This window comes from Schistocerca piceifrons, chromosome 4 (assembly GCF_021461385.2).
Source record: "Schistocerca piceifrons isolate TAMUIC-IGC-003096 chromosome 4, iqSchPice1.1, whole genome shotgun sequence".
NCBI classification, from domain to species: domain Eukaryota; kingdom Metazoa; phylum Arthropoda; class Insecta; order Orthoptera; family Acrididae; genus Schistocerca; species Schistocerca piceifrons.
In genome coordinates this window covers 185294959-185317978 of record NC_060141.1, presented here as the reverse complement: position 1 = coordinate 185317978, position 23020 = coordinate 185294959, and the positions used below count along the sequence as shown (strand labels likewise).

Here is a 23020-nt window from a genome sequence, read left to right as displayed (position 1 = left end):
TTAGCAACGGCGCATCACGCAAGTATGCTGCAGACAGTTATAATTAAATCCAACGAAAATTGCAAATATATTCATAAAGATTATTTAAATTTGTAGGTACCGCAGTCTAGCAATCTTGTTTAATTCTGACTTGAAATTTGTGTGGGAATCAGAAATGTGAAAGCAGAAAATGTGCTCGAAAAAAAAGTTATGTACTAGGGATAGGGAATTTAACTTTGTGTCAATTCTTTAGTTAGGAAGCCAGTCTTTCTGCACTTTCAAATAGCCGGCCGCGGTGGTCTTGCGGTTCTAGGCGCTGCAGTCCGGAACCGCGGGACTGCTACGGTCGCAGGTTCGCATCCTGCCTCGGGCATGGATGTGTGTGATATCCTTAGGTTGGTTAGGTTTAAGTAGTTCTAAGTTCTAGGGGACTGATGACCTAAGATGTTAAATCCCATAGTGCTCAGAGCCATTTGAACCATTTTTTGCACTTTCATATCTGAAACTAAGGAAACAAATTTCACAGAAGATATTCTGTAACTCATAATATCAAACTAACTTCGGTAGTTCATTTTTTTGCTGATAAGAATAACAGCTGAAACAAAAGCATCTAAAATCTGATTGATGAGGACTCTGCGTCCGAACACTACACATGATTTCTTCATAGGCATTTTCTTTCTAAATATACTAAAATGCAGTCACATGTCACAGTCTGTATGGGTATTTTTTATGACTCCACCACTCTCCGAATTGTGTTATGTTTAAATCATTTCAAACCTCCTTTAAAATATCTGCTATATTTTGAGATGGGGCTTCTGCCCCGGGTCCATTTCTGGCTCCCAGCAGCCCTGTTAGTAAACTACTGGTTCCATAATTAGTATTGCGTATTATAATGGCCATATAGTATTAACAGCAGAAAACTGGCTGAAACAGGAAGTGAAATAGTAGCGAAATTATAAATTCGCATTGGCTTATACAGTGAGGTGGCTAAATTTTTCACCTCAGATTACTTTTAAGGTGTTAAAGAATTTTGGAATCAGCTCTCACCTACATGAACAGTAACCATGAAACAAACCGAAACGCGTTCTTACACCCTCATAAATGATAAAGGCATAAGCATCAACTTTGCTTTTCTGTAAGTGTAACTATGCTATTTTTTGCCGACAGAATAGCAGACACTGGTGAGACAAATACAGTGATATAACTATTGTTTAGGTCTAATAAGAACTCACTCAGTAAAAGAGTATTGAATATAAGGATTTGTGTGCCTTTGCTGCGGCCGTTGAATAGTTGCTGCCTCTCTCCACGGTAACTTCCAAGCCGGGTTAAGATGCAATGTCATCCTTGTATGTTAGACTTTACAAAGTTTTAAACGTGTTTCGTACGAAATGAAGTGTTGCATTGTAGGAAAGTTGTTGTAAAAAAGGAAAAATGTTTTTAACGTTCAATGTAGTATTCCTTGGTATTTTCATGAAGTGTGTTTTGTGTATTTGTTGAAGTTCGTTTTTTTTTCAGTTGAGTGCTAAATCTGTATCCTAAAGAAATATGGCTACAAACGGAGACTATAAAGTGATTATCGATAAACTTGAAGCGCCTGAAGATTGGGCAAAATGGAAATGGCATATCTCTATTGTACTCCGTTCATATGAACCGGAAGACATCAGTACGCGCGAACATGCGATGCTGCCTCGGGAACCAAGTGAACAGAAGGCAGCGTACGCAGAAGGCAAAAGAATGACGCGAAAGCGGCAAGTTTGATAGCAAGTGCGCTAAGCAAACCAGTAGCTGAACTTGTACTGACGTGCAGAAACGCTAAAGAAATACGGGACATACTACATGCGAGATTTGAACGTAGCACGCAGCGCTTGAACATGTTAATTGAAACATTCTTCCGTGTCAAACGTGACGAAACAGAAGATATTAGCTTACATGTTGCTAAGCTACAAAAATTATTTGTAGATTTAAACGATGAATTAACGAAACATGAAGAGAATATGTTGTCTGAACGAATATTAAATGGTCGAATTTTATCTACGCTGGGAAAGGACTATGATAATTTTAAAGATCACTGAGAGACAATACCGGCTGAAAACCAGAATTTGAACTTACTTATTGAAAAACTTTGTGCTATTGAACTGCGTGAACAAAGTACAATGGATGTAACGGCACTGGTTGCGTATAACTGACGAAAAAACAAGATGTCAAAAGAGCGAGCAAAACAAAAATTTCCGTGTAACAAATGTAAACAACTAGGACACTGGGCAACGGAGTGTCCACACAACCCTCGTGACTGCAATAACGAGCGGCAAGAAGAGAAGGTGAGTGAAAACGCTGTGTTTACTTCGTGTGCCATGGGTGCGTCTACTGTAAATTATATTGACGTAAATAAATGGTATTGTGATAGTGGTGCTACAAAGCATATCACCCCGAATAAGCAATACTTCGTCTTGTACAGCGAATTTGATGTTCCTGAAGTGGTTTCATTAGGAAGACAAGGTACTAACATGCATGCACTTGGTAAAGGCACAGTTTACATCAAAATAAGACGAAACGAATGGTATAGGGAAAGGTTGGAAAATGTTTTTTATGTGCCCGATGCAAGCGCTCATTTGTTCTCTGGCAGAACAGCTGCAGGTAACGGCTACAGTATGACATTCTCTTATAAAAGTGTTATGACTAAAAAAAAAAAAAAAAAATCAGCGGCGACTTCGTCATGACAGGCTACGTGTAAAATGGTCTGTACGTGTTGAATATGCGTGTTGTCAGACCAGAAAACAGTGATCAAGTAAATGTAGCGACATCTGAAACACTGCAAATGTACCGTGAAAGATTCGGTCATCAAAATAAGCAACACATCAAGAACATTTTGAAGAAACTTAACATCGGTGTAAAGGTTATAATGATGAATTTTGGGACGGTTGCGTAGATGCATAGAGTACCATTCAAACAACGAACAAACCGCTCCACACTTACTGGTGAATGAATTCACGCAGATGTCAATGGACCAATGAGTACAGAGTCGTTTAGAGGTGCTCCATATTATGTATGTTTTAAAGACGATTTCAGTATATTTCGTCGAATTTTCTTTCTTAAGCGCAAACATGAAGTGTACGATATGCTTAAGCAGTTTTTAAATGAAGCACAAACTAGAGGACATGTTAAACAATTTCGATGTGATGGAGGCAAGGAATTTAAAAACAACATGATTAAGAAATAACTCATGGATAAAGGAATAGAATTACTGATTTCTCCACCGTATACTCCTGAGCAAAACGGTGTGGCCGAACGTGAAAACAGAACAATTGTTGAAGCCGCACGTTCGACGCTAAACACAAGTAAGCTACCAAGAGGACTGTGAGCAGAAGCATGCAATACAGCAGTCTATATTTTAAATCGTACTGGAAGGTCTTCGGTTCCAGACAAATTTCCATATGAGCTGTGGTACAATCGATCATTGGGAAAACTTGATCATCTCAGAATTTTTGGCACAGGTTGCTATGTTCATATAAACAAACAGTTCCGTTCAAAATTTGATGACAAGGCTGTTTGTGGACAACTCGTTGGGTATGTCAGTGACAAAGATGGCTTTAGGGTCTGGGTTCCTTCCAAAAGGAAAGTTGTCTTGAGTCATGATATAAAATTTAAACCAGAGATAGTGTGTAGATCCCAAAGTGATCACATTACCTTAGACATTCCTCGGCAGTCTGCTTCTGGAGGAAGTCAAAGTGAAGAGAACTTTAACGGACTTTAATCTGGAGGAAGTCAGAAATCAGATGGCAATAACAAAAAATCAGCAGAATTCCTGAAAGCTAAAGCATCAGAATCTTCTAACGTGGATGAACTGGAGAACAGAAAACTACGAAGAAAACCAGCCTGGATAGAACGTGGTGAGTTCTTGTTGTTTTCAAGACTTACTGCTAGCGAAAAAAAAGATCAAAACTGTTTTCCTGATGTATTACAGTCGAATGAGAAAGAAAATTGGATGCAAGCTATCAATGAAGAACTAGAATCACTAAAGAGAAAGAATACTTGGGTGTAGTTGAACGTCCGATGAATGCCAAAGTATTACAAAATCGTTGGGTTCTACGTCAAAAAGTTTCAGCTGATGGAAGCACCCGCTTCAAAGCCCGATTAATTGCTAAAGAATATATTCAGCAAGCAGGAATAGATTTTGAAGATACATTTAGTCATGTTGCATGTTATGACACCGTTGGAGTTTTGCTAGCGGTAGCTGCTTCAAAAAAACTGGCATTGAAACAATTTGATGTGAAGACGGCATTTTTGAGTGGAATACTTCAAGATGAAGTATACATGGCGCAACCAGAAGGCCTGGAAGATAGTAGGCATCGAGTGTGTCTCCTGAAATGGAGTCTCTATGGACTAAAACAAACACCACGCTGCTGGAACAAATGGTTTATAGGAGTTATGGAGAAAGGTTTTCGGAACAGTGCTGCAGATCCTTGTTTGTTTTATCGCAAATGCAATGAAAAAAGACTTCATGTAGCTATTTACGTTGATGATGGCCTAATTGTTGGCAGTAATGAAGAAGAAATAACAGCATTTCTGAACACTTTACAATGTGAATTTGATATAACATTGGGGACTCTTTACAGTTTTCTTGGCAAAAAAAAAAAAAAAAAAAATGAAAATTGAGCAATTATGATACGTCAAGAAAAGTACACGAAAGAAATACTGGAAAGATTTCGAATGGTAGAATCTAACATGAATACAACTCTCATTGGATATAAAGAAAATGATCAGAAAGAAACAGAAGTAATTTCGCCCTCCGTTCCCTATAGCGAGGCAATTGGATGTCTTATGTATCTCTCAATAGCAACTCGTCCAGAGATGAGTTTTGCAGTCAATAAAGCTGCTCGAGCTATGAGAAAACCAACTGCTTCAGACTGGAACCGAGTTAAACGCATATTTCGGTATCTGAAAGGTACATTAAATTATGGCATTAGCTATGATAAAGAAGAAAATCTGAGAATTTACAGTGATGCTGATTTTGCTGGAGACAAACAGACAAGACGTTCAACAACTGGTATTGTGGCAAAGTACCATGGAAGGCAATATCATGGGCAAGTCAGTTGCAGAAGGTAGTGGCTACATCTACAACTGAAGCAGAAATAATTTCAGCAAGTGAAGGAGCCAAAGAATTAATTTGGTTACGGCGTTTACTAAGTGACTTGGTTGAAATGCCGGAACAACCTCCAACACTTTATATTGACAATCCAGTGCATTAAAATTGGCAAAAAACTCTGAATATCATCATCTGTCAAAACATGTCGAGGTTAGACACTTCTATGTTCGTGAAAGATTTCTGAATGATGAAATTTTAGTACAACATATAGATGGAAAAAACCAGTTAGCTAATCTGCTGACAAAGCCACTTGAGCGAGTTCGATTTAATTTGCTGCGTGCAGAGTTTGGTGTGAAGGAAGTCTAACAGTAACTCTTTGTTTTCATATGACTGTTTTATTTATCCTTTTGGAGGAAGGAAAAATGTTTTTAACGTTCAATATAGTATTCCTTGGAATTTTCATGAAGTACGTTTTATGTGTGTAGGATCTCCTTGAAGTTCGTTTTTTTTTCAGTTAAGTGCCAAATCTGTATCCTAAGAAATATACAGTTTTAAAGGAAACTGTTTTGTTCAGACTTAATAATTTGCAACAAAAGTCATTTAGTTAGAAAAAAGACGAGATAACCTACATTTTTAACTCCTATAGTCTTAAACAGACAGTAAGGTATCCATGAGAACATCTGATGTTCGCAAAGGTGTGCTTGTTGGAGACAATTTTTAGAATTTGTAGGCTGAAATTAATTATTTAAAATGAAAATTTAACTTATGTACACTGTTTTACGTAATTATGCTGCGTCATTTGCACCACATTAAGAATTGCGCTATAAAATAAAATAATTGAAACTGTGAACAGAAACAATGAAGACATTATTATTTGCTATATATTTCTGCGGTGAATTTTTTAAAAGAGCAAGTTCAAAATAAGAACCATTTGCATCAAGACACTTAACGTACAAGCAGCATATTTGATGAACTCACTGCTATTAACATATTTGTCGGGAGTGATCACTTTACACTCAGCAATAATTTTCTCTCAAGTCCTCGGTAGAAAAGTTGAAACATCAAAGGAGGAGGAAAACGCATGGTCTATTATCTGTCACACATTGTTCAGAGTGAATTTACTGAAACAGTTGAAGACGTGGCTCGTCAAACTATTTCAAAAAACATAAAACGTAATTAATACTTTCCTGTTATGGCTTACAGATTTCAGAATGTCGTCGCAGAGTTATGATAACTGGTTTTGTATTAATGGCATCTATCAGGGCGCTCAAGCACATAATATTCTAAAAGAAAATCCGTTGCCAATTTTTCTTCTTACAGTGGTCATTCATTAAATCTTTGTGGTTGCGGAGGGTTGCGTGGATAATCATTTTTTCCGAATTGTTTCGAAAACATTAATTTGTTTCATTCTAACGCCAAAGAACGAAAATTTTTAAAAGGAAGTATTGGATCGCCCGTTCATGGGCTGTCGGAAATTTGTGGTAAGGTCTTATGGGACCAAACTGCGGATGTCATCGGTCCCTAAGCTTGCGCACTACTTAATCTAATTTACGCTAAGGACAGCGCACACACACACACACACACACACACACACACACACACACACACACACACACACCTATATGTCCGAGGGAGGACTCGAACCTCCGACGGGGTGAGTCGCACGGACCTTGACAAGGCGCCCCAAGACCGCGCGGCAGCTGTCGGAAACGATGGTATGCGCGAATTGATGGCATGCGACAATTTGTTACGGATTTGCCAGAATTGCAAAGGGCAGTTGAACTTTCTTTGAACATTAATTTTACTGCGTAGGTTTATTCCGAACTATAGGGCACTCAGAAGTATTGAAAATCATTTCAATGTGGTACAAGGTATTAACTGCAATAAAAATGTGTAATCAGTGGCCGCACGTGCATAATTTTGTGAATGTACTACAACATTACAAAATAAACAGAAAAAATCACAAAAATATGTTTAAATAAAAAATGGTACTCACTCAGTGCCGAAAAATGAAGTCCATATGTCGCTATTTTCTGCTACAGATGTATCTGTAACCGTGGAGTCGGTACACTCAGATCGGTTAGTATGTTCTTGTCAATTCTTTTCCCTAACCACACCCTCAGATGTCACGACATACTCGGACAAAACGACCAAATATTTGGACAAAACGACCAAATATTTGTGACAAGGAAGAATACAGATGTTGTTCATCTCGAAATCTGTTACAGATGCTAAGAATGAAATAAAAATATTGGCTTACAACAACATGTACACCTACTTCCCTTAGTTCTGTAACTCAGAATTCTCTATCACACGGCCACTCTGAAAAAACGCAACACAGCGGTTTTCGGTTACTTGATCTTGACAATCAATTTCCGCAAAGCATTTGTTTAAATCATGAATGGCTATTTCTGCAAAATATCGTCTCATAGCTAAGTTAAGATTTTAGCAACAGACGAAAGATATTCCAGATTGCAATATAGTACTCGAATGTCCATGTACCATTTTACGTATTATTCCAGAAATATGTGAACCAGTGTATAAATCATCTAATGAGGAATTTGTAAAGGTTAAGTTAGAGAACAAATAAATTCATTTATTTCACTTCTGTACACATTGAACCCACTTAGTTTTTCACATCATCTCCTTCCACATCCTTCCTTTTTATATTTAAGCTTCACATCATCCGCAGTGCAGTAACTTCGATTTCTGCAACTATTTCTTTGTAAGATTCCAACCACTTATTACGGATTTTGTTGTCGGCGTCCTTCGTGTTGTGAAGAATTTCGTATTCTTGAAACTTTGCAGTGATAACTGTGGTGGTAGGCGCGCACCAAATAGTCATTTTTTAGCTTAAATGCACCAGAGCAAGCGAATCAAGATGTAAACAAAGGCCATAAATCTAGCTTTCATCTAAGATCTTTGCTACGAGCTTTCCTACTGCCATGTCAAAGATTTGACCAAAGGGCATTGGTAAATATTTATCGCGGGCCACGAACACTACATTGCTGACGCCACACAGACGTGCTCAGTCCTGTATTTATCGTTCTCCGAGAGCACGTGTAGTAAAAAACAAACAGCTGTGTCTATTCTCTTAGTGGATCCTAGTGCAATTGAAACCATTTCTGCACTCGAAAGCGTTATTTCTAGTTATCGCGAAGAGAGCGCTAGAAAACAGGTTTTCTTCCGTTGTTTGGTTACCAGCATGCGTTGAAAGAGAGATGGCATATTTTTAGTCTTACTGTGTGCTGTAACAAATTGACGCTTGATCACCGGCCCCCCATTGTGCGTAACATTGTGCTTCAAGCACAGAAACCCACAGTAGAGGATGAGAATGCCAGTGTTAGGAGTTTAGTGGAAGAATTAAATAAATAGAGAAATAATAGGTGTACTACTTATGCAGAAAGTCGCAAGGTAGCAGGAAATATTTGAATATCACCTGACTTGAGTGTCACGCTTCGCAGCACAGAGAAACGGAAAGGCAAACGAAAACGCTTTGCAGATGAAACAGCAGAAGATTTAGGTCGGAAACCAGAGAACAGTTTTATACTAAATGTTTTCAATGTTATTCTATGTTCAGTTATAGGGAACGTAACTATGAGGTATGCTGTTATAGACAAAATGGTGGCCACATTTGGTTTCTAATGGAACTACATAGCCGAATTGATTCTATGCTATCAGAGCACGTAGTAGAAAACGTTAAAAAGCAAGGTCTGAAAGAATTCACAGTTCAAAAAGATTCATGCAGCTAATTTTGGGTCTGACTCCTCCCTCTGCACCTTCTCAATGCTCTTCGTAAATGCAGTAATAAATTTTTAGATATAACGGTAACCGTACTAATTTTCTGCACTTTGCCTGTTACTGTTGCCTAAACAGAGGGTCATTCAGCGTTCTTCTAAAGTTAGGAATTGTTTGGGAACTACAGCGGCTTCTTGGATTAGCTATTATCGCGATAGAGTTAGTTAACCTGCTTATTAGATTATAACGAAGTTTGCATCTAAAAAAAGGTAGAAAGAAAATATAGTTATGTAAAATATCAAATGTATGTAAACACTGCGCATTAGAAGAGTTTCATAGATAAAAGTATTGTTTGATTTTTTTCATTAAAATTTTCTCACTTCACCCACAAAACTGAAGTTTAAAATAATACATTTGGAGAAGGGTCTGAAGAACGCCAACACTTACCTAGTTCAAGAAAATTCTAGCACCGGTCCTACCCACCGTAATTCACTAGAAATGTTAGAAATTTGCTACACAAGCAAAGAGAGCTACATCACATATTTAATAGGAGTCAAGGCCTAATTGACAAACAAAAGCTGAATGAAACCAAACCAATGGCGAGGCCTGAGGAATTCGTAACTGTAGTCGCTTTTACAAAATGATTAAAAGTACCACTATTTTTGTAACAATAATAATAATAATAATAATAATAATAATAATAACAATAATAAAAAGAATAGGCCTCCGGTATGTTCTGCCAGTCGTAAAAGGCGACGAAAAGAACAAACCACTAATAGGGCTAACCCCCCTTTTTAGTGTGATTACTTGGTTCGGGACAGAACTAAAGAAGCCTCGGACAAGCGCCGTCATGGTCGGGGACGACGCTTGAACCCCCTATGCCCGCCCACAATGGTAACGACACTGCTAGCCAACTGGAAAATGATTTAAATCCAAATAGAGGTGTTTTGCAGGATATGCTTCCTGCAACCACCCTAGAAGGAAAACAAAGACAGAGGATGAGATGGTCAGATGAAGTTAATCGACACCTCATATTCTGTTATTACCAAGCAACAAACCTAGGAACCAACACAACTGGATACAGATCACGAGTATACACAACATTTATTACCAGATACCCGGAATTAAAATTTTTAACAGAACAACGACTAGCTGATCAGATCCGTGTAATAATACAAAATAACAGGATACCCCAGTCAGAATTAGAAAACATCAAACAACAAGTACAACAAATACTGGAACAAATTAATGTGCAATCAGAAGAAGAAGAAAATACATTAATGGACTCAAGCATCCCAGAGCAAACAAACAAAGACCAACACGCATCAATTAAACAGTCAGAGGAAAACGAAATCTTAAGGCAGCCACCAGAACAAGCACAAATAGAACACGAAGAGACACACGTGTTAGATATAGAAGAGAAATTTCAGCTGACATATATATAGAATACAAAGACACAAATACAGACATTAGACCATTGCATAGACCGCCAAATAACCCACAAGTCGAAACAACAATAAAAACTATCAACACAATCATACACAACAAAATAAATGAAAACACAACTATGGAAGAGTTACAACTACTGGTTTATATAGGAGCACTCACTACACTAAATATACACACTAGGCAGAGATCAGAACCAACGAACACACAGAAGAAACCCACAAAACCAGCCTGGCAACACAGACTACAGATCAGAATAGAAAAACTGAGAAAAGACATCGGACAGCTAACACAATTTATAAGAAATGAAATGTCAGAAAAAAACGAAAAAGGTTAGGTAAAATCTCACAACAAGAAGTGATAGAGCAATTAGATGAAAAGAAGCAGGAATTACAAGCATTGGCCAAACGACTTAGAAGATACAAAAAAAGTGAAAATAGAAGGAAACAAAACCAAACATTCTACACAAACCAAAAGAAATTTTACCAGACAATAGATAACACACACATTAAAATAGACAATCCACCAAACATAACAGACATGGAACACTTCTGGAGCAACATATGGTCAAACCCGGTACAACATAACAGGCATGCACGATGGATACAAGCAGAAACAGACTCATACAAGATGATACCACAAATGCCTGAAGTGATAATTTTGCAGCATGAAGTCACCCAAGCAATTAATTCTACGCACAATTGGAAAGCCCCTGGAAATGATAAAATAGCAAATTTCTGGCTAAAGAAGTTCACCTCAACACATTCACATGTAACTAAATTATTTAACAGTTACTTTGCAGACCCATACACATTCCCTGATACACTTACACATGGAATAACCTATCTGAAACCTAAAGATCAAGCAGACACAGCAAACCCAGCTAAATATCGCCCCATAACATGCCTACCAACAATATACAAAATATTAACTTCAGTCATTACACAGAAATTATAAATGAAGAACAAAAAGTCTGTTGCAAAGGAGCACGAGGATGTAAAGAGCAACTGATAATAGATGCAGAGATGACATATCAAGCTAAAACTAAACAAAGGTCGCTACACTATGCATACATTGATTACCAAAAAGCTTTTGATAGTGTACCCCACTCATGATTACTACAAATATTGGAAATATACAAAGTAGATCCTAGATTGATACAGTTCCTAAACATAGTAATGAAAAATTGGAAAACCACACTTAATATCCAAACAAATTCAAATAACATCACATCACAGCCAATACAGATTAAGCGTGGAATATACCAAGGAGACTCATTAAGTCCTTTCTGATTCTGCCTTGCTCTGAACCCACTATCCAACATGCTAAATAATACAAATTATGGATACAGTATTACTGGAACATACCCACACAACATCACACATCTGCTATACATGGATGGCAACAAATCAACAACTCAACCAATTACTAAAGATAACAGAAGTATTCAGCAATGATATAAATATGGCTTTTGGAACAGACAATTGTAAGAAAAATAGCATAGTCAAGGGAAAACACATTAAACAAGAAGATTACATATTGGATAACCACAGCGACTGTATAGAAGCGATGGAAAAAACAGATGCCTATAAATATCTAGGATACAGACAAAAAATAGGAATAGACAATACAAATATTAAAGAAGAACTAAGAGAAAAATATTCGAGAGGATTAAAAATACACTTACACGATCACAATGCCACAAATATAGAATACATCACATACATTCAGCAACTGAAAGATTCACATTAAGCAGAAAGGAAGGAGGAAGGGGATTTATCGACATAAAAAACCTACATTAGGGACAGGTAGTTCATATAACTATTACAGAGGGATCTGGGAAAACTCATTAGCCTAAACTCTGTAAACTGAACAGGCAGTCAGAAATTGTCAAATTTCCCGGATACATTTATCACGATACCAAATATATGACGCTTCTCAGTAGCCGGTAACAGAGGCGTAATTATTTTCTCATCCACATTCTGGCCTTTACTGAAACCTAGTTGGTATTTACAAAGTTCGGAAAGACTAAGTGTTGAAACTTCCTGGCAGATTAAAACTGTGTGCCCGACCGAGACTCGAACTCGCGACCTTTGCCTTTCGCAGGCAAGTGCTCTACCATCTGAGCTACCGAAGCACGACTCACGCCCGGTACTCACAGCTTTACTTCTGAAAGTACCTCGTCTCCTACCTTCCAAACTTTACAGAAGCTCTCCTGCGAACCTTGCAGAACTAGCACTCCTGAAAGAAAGGATATTGCGGAGACATGCTTAGCCACAGCCTGGGGGATGTTTCCAGAATGAGATTTTCACTCTGCAAGGTTCGCAGGAGAGCTTCTGTAAAGTTTGGAAGGTAGGAGACGAGATACTGGCAGAAGTAAAGCTGTGAGTACCGGGCGTAAGTCGTGCTTCGGCAGCTCAGTTGGTAGAGCACTTGCCCGCGAAAGGCAAAGGTCCCGAGTTCGAGTCTCGGTCGGGCACACAGTTTTAATCTGCCAGGAAGTTTCATATCAGCGCAAACTCCGCTGCAGAGTGAAAATTTCATTCTGAAACTAAATTTCCTAAGCGTCAGGTAAAAGCTTTCGGCACACGCTCGTGTTTGCCATCCCACGCATTAGGATCATCTTTCATAAACTTCAAAAGCTCTTCATGCTCAGTTTTATAGATCGTCAACAGCTCAATTAATCTGCTGTTATATAACCATCACGTGTTGTATACTGAAGGAAAACGTCGTTTGACCAATTTATCCAAAGCGCTGGATCTTTTAGACAGTTTCGAGAAAAATTGAGGCAAAACCAGAAATTGTCAGAAAAAATGTTTTTCACTTCCGTATATGTTCAACGGCCTGTTTAAATACTAAATTCTGTTGAGCATAGCAGTGTACGAAGAGAGTTGAGAGGGGATTAGCCTCACAAATTTTTATACCACTCTGTGGTGCGCAGTCACGATGGCACAACCATCATATGCGTAAGCTACAGGTTTTCTACACAATCAGATTCACTTATGCCGTTAAACAGATGCTCCGTTAAGCTAGCAGCACTTCCGTTATCACTGATATCAACAAATCCCAAAAATCTCACACGCACCTCACCAGTGAACAACACATACCGCGAAACAACTGAAAGTCGAGACTGGCTTGAAACATCTGCCGTTTCATTTATAATAACCGTAACAAATGGCATTTCTTTCAGTCCTTCGACATTTGTGTACGAATGACTTCAGCAATGTAATCGATGAGGTCATTTTGAATGTCACTTGAGATACTTCGAAAAACATTTGAAGTCTGCAAGTTATTTGACAAACATTCATCTTTTTGTGCCGTTATCAGTGTACTCTGTTTCATCGTGCCCCGTGAAAGGATGTTCTTGAGCAGCTATAAAATATGTGACATCAGTTAAACAGCTCACAATGTGTGTATTTTTCTTCACTTGTTCATTTCGCTACTGAACATTTGATATGAAGGCATAGTTCAAGCTAATATCTATCCTTGTGCGACCAAATTTAATCTGTGTCCATACAGATGTACGAATAATATGGTCCTTTTCGTGCCGTTTCCTCAAACACTTGACAGCCGTTGATGTTTTAAATGCTCCCGGGTTAACGGTGCGTTTTATAAGTATGCCCGCAACAGAAATTGTGGAAAAAAAATGTGAACCAAGAATGTTTAAATGTAGAACAATGTCTTATCTGCAAATGTAATCTGTGATTACACTAGTTACTATATTTTTTAGCATGCCTCACCCCTGAGCCAGAATGAATGTAAGGAGAGTAGAGTGTGAAATATTAAATGAATTCGAAAATAAAATTTCGTCAACCGATCTGCAGAACCATAACTTGGGCATCTGCACTGGGTGGCAATTGCAGAGGGGTGCCAAATCCATATTCTTGAAGAATGATGTTGTTGTTGTAGCTTTCAGTTGGAAGATTGATTGGATTCAACTCTTCATACTAGTCCATCCTGTGCAACTCTTCATCTATATGAGTAACTACTGCAACATATGCCCATTTGAACCTGCTTACTTTATTCGTCCCTCACCTCCCTCTACAGTCTTTACCCTACAGTTTTCACCCTAAAATTTTTCCCTCCCCCCTCCTCCTCCACACACCCGGCACACATGCCCACACATGGACTTCCCTCCAACATCAAATTGAAAATTCCTTGATTGCTCAGAATGTCCTGTCAACCAACCCCTTATTTTAGTCAAGTTGTGACATAAACTTGTTTTCTCCCCTGTTCGATTCAGAACAACCTCATTAGGATGTGATGACCCATCTAATCTTCGCAGTATTCTGAACCACAACACTTAAAAAGCTTCTATTCTCTTCTTGTCTGAACTGCTTGTTGTCCACATTTCACTTCCATACAAGATTAAACTCCACATAAATATGTTCAAAAAGACTTTCTAACACTTAAGTTTATATTAGATGTTAACAAATACCTCTTTTTCATAAATGCTTTCCTTGCTATAGTGAGTCTGCATTTTATATCCTCTCTAAATTGTCCATCGTCAGTTATTTTTCTGCCTATATATTAATACTCATCTATGTTGTTGTCTCTTTTCCTACTCTAGTTCACTCAGCATTGCCTGATTTAATCAAATTACTTTCCATTACTCTTATTTGACTTCTGTTAATGTTTTGTAATACTTTTTTTTCAAGATACTATCCATTAAGTCCTTTGCTGTATATATCATTGGCATAGTTCATTTTTCGTCTCCCTAAACTTTATTCCCTTTCCAAATGTATTTTTGGTTTCCTTCACAGCTTGCTCAATGTACGGAATGAATAATCCTGGGGATTGGCTACAACTCTTGTCTCACTCCTCCTGACTATGGCTTCCTTTTTATGTCCTTTGACTCATAACAGTACAAGTTGTAAAACACATTATGCACCTTGTATTTTATTGCTGATATGTCCAGAGTTTCAAATAGTGTATTTTGATCAGAACTATTAGAAGCTTTCTCTAAATGCTATAAATGTAGGTTTGCCTTTCCTTGAGGTACTTTGTAACATAAGTAGTAGAGCCAGTATTGCCTCATATGTTCCTGTCTTTCTCCAGAACCGAAACTGATCTTCCCTGAGGTTAGCTTCTGCCAGTTTCCCCTTTCTTGTGTAAATAATTCATGTTAGTATTTTGCAACTGTGGCTAATTAAGCTGATGGTCTGGTAATAATCACCCCCTGTGAGCAACTTACTTTTTTGGAATTGGAATTATTTTCATGACTGGCTTTCCCAAGGATCTCAATAACTCTGCAGGAATGTAGTCTACTCCAGGAGCCTTGTTTAGCCTCTAGTCTTTCAGGGATTTATCAAATTCTTCTCACACTAATCTCCCATCTCCATCTACTTCTTCTTGCCCTTCTATGATATTGCCTCCATATTCATTTCTCTTTTATAGCTCTTCTATATATTCCTTCCACCTTCAGCTTTCACTTCATTGTTTAGTATGGGCTTGCTGTCTGAACTCTCCCTCTTCAAAAAGGCATTTCTGCTTTCTCCAAAGGTCTCTTTAATTTTGTTGTATGCTTCAGCGTATTTCCTCTAGTCAAACTTGCTTATGCAGCCATGCACTTCTCATCTGGCCACTGTTGCTCTTTAGTTTCCATCTGTCCTTTTTGTCTGTTTCATTTGCTATGTTTTTATAATTTATGCTTTTGCCAATTAATTTCTACTCATAGGTATTTTCTATTGCATTTGTTTGCTGTCTTCACTATTTCATGTCTCAAATCTGCTCATTTGTCATCACTGTATTTTTTGCACCATACATTTTATGCTCACACATTATGAAGTTTCCGGAGAATGAAAGTCTCCTCTACAAAAGAATCAACATGGACTCTGTAAACAGAGATTTGCAAAACTCTGCTCAATTGGTTGTTCCATGAAATCCAGACCACTCTAGACAAATTTGCTGAGGTTGATGCAGTATTCTTTGTCTTATGGAATGCATTCAATATAGCTGCGTTTCTGAAGCCAGTTTGCAAATGCTGTGTTTGCCTAGAGGAGGCATGCCGTGCCTGTAGATTGTAGTGAAATGCAAGACGACCTGTGGAGGATCAATGATTGGGGTCAGGGACTGGCAGTTGACCCTGAATGTAAATAAATGTAATATATTATTTGTAGGCTAGGAGAAGAGAACCACTGCTTTTTGCTAATACTATCAGCATTACATCACTCGAAACTTTAATAACCATGAAATATGTAGAAGTGACTATCCAGAGTGATCTAAAGGGGACAGACTACAAAGAACTAATTGTAGGAAAAGTAGATGCCAGGCTGTAATTCATTGGAAGACTCTTCACTGAATGAAAATGCTTACAAAACATTTGTAAGGCCGATATTGAAATCAGAAACTTTTCAAACATAGTGAAATGCAATTTATTTGATGAAATATGATGTGTTGTGCCAGAGTCTGAAATCTAAGAACCTGAACTATCGGGGTTAACATGATAAAACAAGCTAGTGGCTATAAATGTATTTGGTTTGCTACTAACTTGTAAACTGAAACTAGAATTATTATTGTTCGTAGCCCTCGCTTTTATTACTTCTGTGCCCATGCACTTTCAGCAGTTTGTGATAATATGCCAGCTTTCTTGCAATACAGACATGTACAACATTCTTTCTTCTTTGACTTGCTCACCTCTGCTGCAGATTTCTTCTGTTTTTGATGTTGCTCCTCCGATTTTGATTTTACCTGAAAAGCACCAGTGCCTGTGTAGCCAGTGAATTCTCAGTTGAATGAAAATTCTCAATAAAAAGCTTTGTCTGCAAATTTCATTCGTGTTCTGTAGACCCATTAGCAATAAATTGTTTGGGTGTAGAACGTGTCATTTACATAGAATTGAGACATTTGTTTATAATAATAGGTTGTACAATGAATAATATATCATCATCATCATCATCATTTAAGACTGATTATTCCTTTCAGCGTTCAGTCTGGAGTCCGCCTTATAAAATTCCTCCATGATCCCCTATTCAGTGCTAACATGGGTGCCTCTTCTGATGTTAAGCCTATTACTTCAAAATCATTCTTAACCGATTCCAGGTATCTTCTCCTTGGTCTACCCCAACTCCTCCTACCCTCTACTGCTGAACCCATTAGTCTCTTGGGTAACCTTGCTTCTCCCATGCGTGTAACATGACCCCACCATCTAAGCCTGTTTGCCCTGACTGCTACATCTATAGAGTTCATTCCCAGTTTTTCTTTGATTTCCTCATTGTGGACACCCTCCTGCCATTGTTCCCATCTACTAGTACTTGCAATCATCCTAGCTACTTTCATATCCGTAACCTCAACCTTACTGATAAGGTAACCTGAATCCACCCAGCTTTCACTCGCATACAACAAAGTTAGTCGAAAGATTGAACGGTGCACAGATAACTTAGTCTTGGTACTGACTTCCTTCTTGCAGAAGAGAGTAGATAGTAGCTGAGCACTCACTGCATTAGCTTTGCTACACCTCGCTTCCAGTTCTTTCACTATGTTGCCACCCTGTGAGAATATGCAACCTAAGTACTTGAAGCCGTCCACCTGTTCTAACTTCGTTCCTCCTATTTGGCACTCAATCCGTTTATATCTCTTTCCCACTGACATTATTTTTCGTTTTGGAGATGCTAATCTTCGTACCATAGTTCTTACATTTCTGATCTAGCTCTGAAATATTACTTTGCAAACTTTCAATCGAATCTGCCATCACAACTAAGTCATCCACATATGCGAGATTGCTTATTTTGTGTTCACATATCTTAATTTCACCCAGCCAGTATTGTTTTCAACATATGATCCATAAATAATATGAACAATAGTGGAGACAGGTTGCAGCCTTTTCGTACTCCTGAAACTACTCTGAACCATGAACTCAATTTACCGTCAACTCTAACTGCTGCCTGACTATCCATGTAAAGACCTTTAATTGCTTGCAAAAGTTTGCCTCCTATTCCATAATCTCGTAAAACAGACAATAACTTCCTCCTAGGAACCCGGTCATATGACTTTTCTAGATCTATAAAGCATAGATACAATTCCCTGTTCCACTCGTAACACTTCTCCATTATTTGCCGTAAGGTAAAGATCTGGTCCTTGACACCCTCTAAGAGGCCTACACCCACACTGATTTTCATCCAGTTTGTCCTCAACTAATACTCGCACTTTCCTTTCAACAATACCTGAGAAGATTTTACCCACAACGCTGATTAAAGAGATACCTCTGTAGTTGTTTCAATCTTTTCTGTTCCCATGTTTAAAGATTGATGTGATTACTGCTTTCGTCCAGTCTGATGGAACCTGTCCCGACTCCCACGCCATTTCAATTATCCTGTGTAGCCATTTAAGACCTGACATTCCACTGTATTTGATGAGTTCCGACTTAATTTCATCCACCCCAGCTGCTTTATTGCACTGCAATCTATTGACCATTTTCTCCAGTTCCTCAAATGTGATCCTATTTCCATCGTTGTTCCTATCCCATTGTACCTCGAAATATGAAATAATACTGATCGTATTTTCACCTACACTGAACAACTCTTCAAAATATTCCCCCCATCTGCCTAGGGCATCAACAGGATTCACCAGCAGTTTTCCTGACCTGTCCAAAATACTTGTAATTTCCTTCTTACCTCCCTTTCGAAGACTGCTAATTACACTCCAGAATGGTTTTCCAACAGCTTGACCCAAAGTCTCCAACCTGTTGCCAAAGTCTTCCCAAGATTTCTTCTTGGATGCTGCAATTATCTGTTTGGCTTTGTTTCTTTCTTCAACATAATTTTCTCTGTCTACCTGAGTTCTAGTATGTAGCCATTTTTGATACGCCTTCTTTTTCCTTTTACAAGCTGCCTTGACTGTTTCATTCCACCAAGCTGTTTGCTTCATCCTACCTTTACACACTAATGTTCCAAGACGTTCTTTAGCCACTTCTAATACTGTGTCCCTGTACCTTGTCCATTCCTTTTCCAATGACTGTAATTGACTACATTCAACTAACTGGTACCTTTCTGAGATCACTGTTATGTACTTGTGCCTGATTTCCTTATCATGAAGTTTCTCCACTCTTATCCTTCTACATATGGACCTGACCTCCTGCACTTTCGGCCTCACAATACCAATTTCACTGCAGATTAAATAGTGATCAGTGTCATCAAAGAATCCCCTGAATACACGTGTGTCTCTCACAGCCTTCCTGAATTCCTGATGTGTTATTATGTAGTAAATGACAGATCTGGTTTCCCTGCCTTCCCAAGTATACTGGTGAATGTTCTTATGTTTAAAAAAGGAGTTTGTGATTACTAAACCCATACTGGCACAAAAATCCAAGAGTTGTTTCCCGTTCCTGTTGGCCTCCATATCCTCTCCAAATTTACCCATAACCTTTTCATACCCTTCTGTTCGATTTCCAATCCTGGCATTAAAATCACCCAAGAGCAGAGCACTGTCCTTGTCCTTTACTCTAACAACTACATCACTGAGTGAGTGCATCATAAAAACTATCCATCTTATCTTGATCTGTCCCTTCACAATGCGAATATACTGACGCAATCCTAATTTTCTTGCTAGGCACTGTCAAATCTATCCACATCAGTTGTTCGTTTACATACCTTATTGCAACTACGCTGGGTTCCATTTCTTTCCTGATGTAAAGCCCTACACACCATTGTCCTATTCCTGCTTTGACTCCTGACGGGTAGACCTTGTATTCTCCCACTTCCTCTTCTTTCTCACCCCTTACCCGAATGTCACTAACAGCTAAAACGTCCAACCCCATCTTACTTGCAGCCTCTGCCAGCTCTACCTTCTTCCCAGAGTAGCCCCCATTGATATTAATAGCTCCCCATCTCATTACCATTCGTTTGCCGAGTCGTATCTTAGGAGTCCCTGGTTTGTCAATTAGAGGTGGGACTCCGTCACCTCCAAAGGTCCTAGGCATTTTGCTCTGATTGTTGCCAGCATCATATTTAAAGTACCAGGGAAGCAGGTTGCTAGCCTTACTTGCCCTGGGTCCCATTGAGTTTTACCCCTAACTGTTGAGGGACTAACCGGTGGATTTGGTAGTCTTTGCTGTCTGAGCACAAAGGTGAACACGACTCAGAATATGTCTGAGATGCCCAGCCTTATTCGAAAGTAACTGGTATCCTGACTGTTAGGACCACTTACTTGGCCACTCATACATTGCCTGTGGTTCATGAACTAGGACATGACAACAGGAACCCACACCATGAACCACTGAATAATATATTACATAGAATTACATACAATATATTACGTAGAAAAAAATGTTTACAAGAATTGTTTTTTGTAAAAAGTAACAAATTACATTGACCAGACTTACAATAGATCAAAATCAATTCACATATTCTCATACATAAATTCATCCAGTGAGTAAATGGTTTTACTTAGAAGATACTGTTTAAGTTGATCTTTAAAAGTAGGTGGATCAGTAACTGACATTTTTATTGCCTGAAGTCGAGCATTAAATATTTTTATGCAAGAGTAGTGTACTCCTTTTTGCACCATACTTAGATTCTTTTGTTCAAGATGTACATCATTTTTTTACCTTCTTTTGTTCAAGATGTACATAATTTTTTACCCTAGTGTCATAGTTATGATACATGCTGTTCATTTCAAAAAGGGAATGGTTTTTACACAAGAAATACATGAGAGAGAAAATGTATTGAGATACTGTTGTGAGTATTCTCAGCTCTTGGAAGAGTTTCCTGCAGGAATGTCTGTAATTGACACGACACAGAATCCCAATGACCCTTTTCTGGGCTATGAGGATTTTGTTTGCCTTTGGCTAGTTTCCCCAGAATATAATTCCATAGGCCATCAGGGCATGAAAATAACCAAAATAGGCAGCTTTCAAAGTATTTAAGTCACTGAAGGAAGCAATCGCACGAATAGTGTAAATTGTTGAGCTATACCATGTCAGCCTGTAAAACTGATATTCGAATCCTAATGTTTTGAAAATACAATGGTGGAGTATCGTAAGAGGAAAAGTTGCATTTGGATTCATTTTGTTCAGTTCTCTCCAGAAGTCATGGAAAATGTTCACACATAGTGACGTGTGTTTTGTTATACACATGATGTCATCTTTTGATGTTTCGAAGAAACACTTGAATAACGTATATAGCCACTGCAAATCAAGATTGTTCATATACTGACATACTGTCCCAAATGTCTTTTGCGTCAGTGTTCTTTCTTACATGAATAGCAGGTTCCTCTGCAGTTGCCGTTCCAATGATGCAAGCTACCTGAGCATTGTCCCGTTGCCAGTGCCGATTTGTGTCTGATGGTTCGTCTCCTTCCGGTAATGACGAACATTGACATGTACCATCTGTGGTCAAATAATGAGAATTTTTTTAACAGATTTGAATCTGCCATTTCTGTATTCCCCACTGATCTTTACTTGAAAACTTGTGAATGTTTGTAGGACTGCTGTCACCACTCAGCTAAAGCATTGCGTCTGCCATTCCACAAGTCTTGCAGTCTCACGAATATCCTAGTAAACAGAAAAATAGTCTAGCGAATGAATACTATAATTCTCACAACCTGAAGTGTTTAAACCCGGGCCCGTAAACTGTTGTGGTGAACTTAGGATATAATTTTATAGCAAGAACACAACACTTTTAGGAAGAGTGATCTTTTTCCTTTAATATTTAAAAAGATGACACGTAGCAACAAAAACCTCAAAGAGTAAAAGCATAAAAAACATAAAAAGAAACTCTTAGGCGCAAAGAATTTCACACAACATTGATTTATTTACTTTAACATCCTCCCTCTCTGGAAAAAAAAAGCACACACACACACACACACACACACACACACACACACACACACACACACACACACACACACTCACACACACTTATAGGTACTAATTTTGAAAGATGGGGATCCTAACAGTTTTTTTTTGGTCTGTAATAGCTTATCTCTGTACAAAGACAACAGTGAATATCATGATTACAACACATGAACTAAAAACAATCTTCTCATTGAATTGAAATACCTAAATTTGGTTAAAAAAGGAGTTTATTGCCCCAGCATTAAGCTGTTTAATGCACTATAACCACATATCAAATGCATTCATAAACAATTTCTAAAAGTCAAACATATTCTGAAAGAGTACTTAATAGAGAAATCTTTTTATATGGTGATAAATTAATGAGAGAAGAGGGATGCCACTACTAAACTTCCAATTGTTTCACTAGTACTTTTAATACCTTTTATTTTGGGCACTATGATTGACATCCAAAAATTTGGGTTTTGGTATTTGTGTATTTATTAATTTATTGTGATATTTAACTTAACTTTGCTTCCTGAATATCTTACTGATCCTTCTTCAATGTAATACATTTAATTAGATGTGTGTTATTAATTTGATATCTTATTCATTGTATATTTTATTGTATTTATGTAAGTTACATCTAAACTATGTACATTTGATACAGTCCATATCCTTGCGATTGACTTGCTACATGGATCTACTTACTAAACATGAAATAAATAAAAATAAAATTAAATATGTGTGTATGTATGTGTTTGTGTGTTTTGTCTTAGTAAAGCATACACATTGTTTATTGCTATATGTTTCATTTTTCTCTGTTGTTTTAGGGAGGTCTCTTCCAGTCCTTTGTGTTCATCTATTCCATTGGTACGGGCTAATGGAACACTTTAACCTGGATGTTGTCAGGATCTGGAAGTTATTTAGTAAGTATTAAATTGTCAGTAGGATGTAAAAGGTAAAATAGCAGTTACCTAACTTCAAAATAATGTCTGGCCTAACTT

The 23020-nt window shown here is 38.0% G+C and overlaps 1 protein-coding gene across 4 annotated transcripts in view; it reads left to right on the top strand.

Moving 5' to 3' along the window:
* LOC124796435 (cAMP-specific 3',5'-cyclic phosphodiesterase 4A-like) overlaps window positions 1–23020 on the top strand; it is a 323597-nt gene that overhangs the window by 46723 nt on the left and 253854 nt on the right. For all 4 annotated transcript variants that reach the window (XM_047260627.1, XM_047260626.1, XM_047260625.1 and 1 more), the window contains exon 3: window positions 22847–22942. In XM_047260627.1, coding sequence (XP_047116583.1) covers window positions 22847–22942 — 96 coding nt within the window. The remainder of the gene's footprint in view (window positions 1–22846; window positions 22943–23020) is intronic.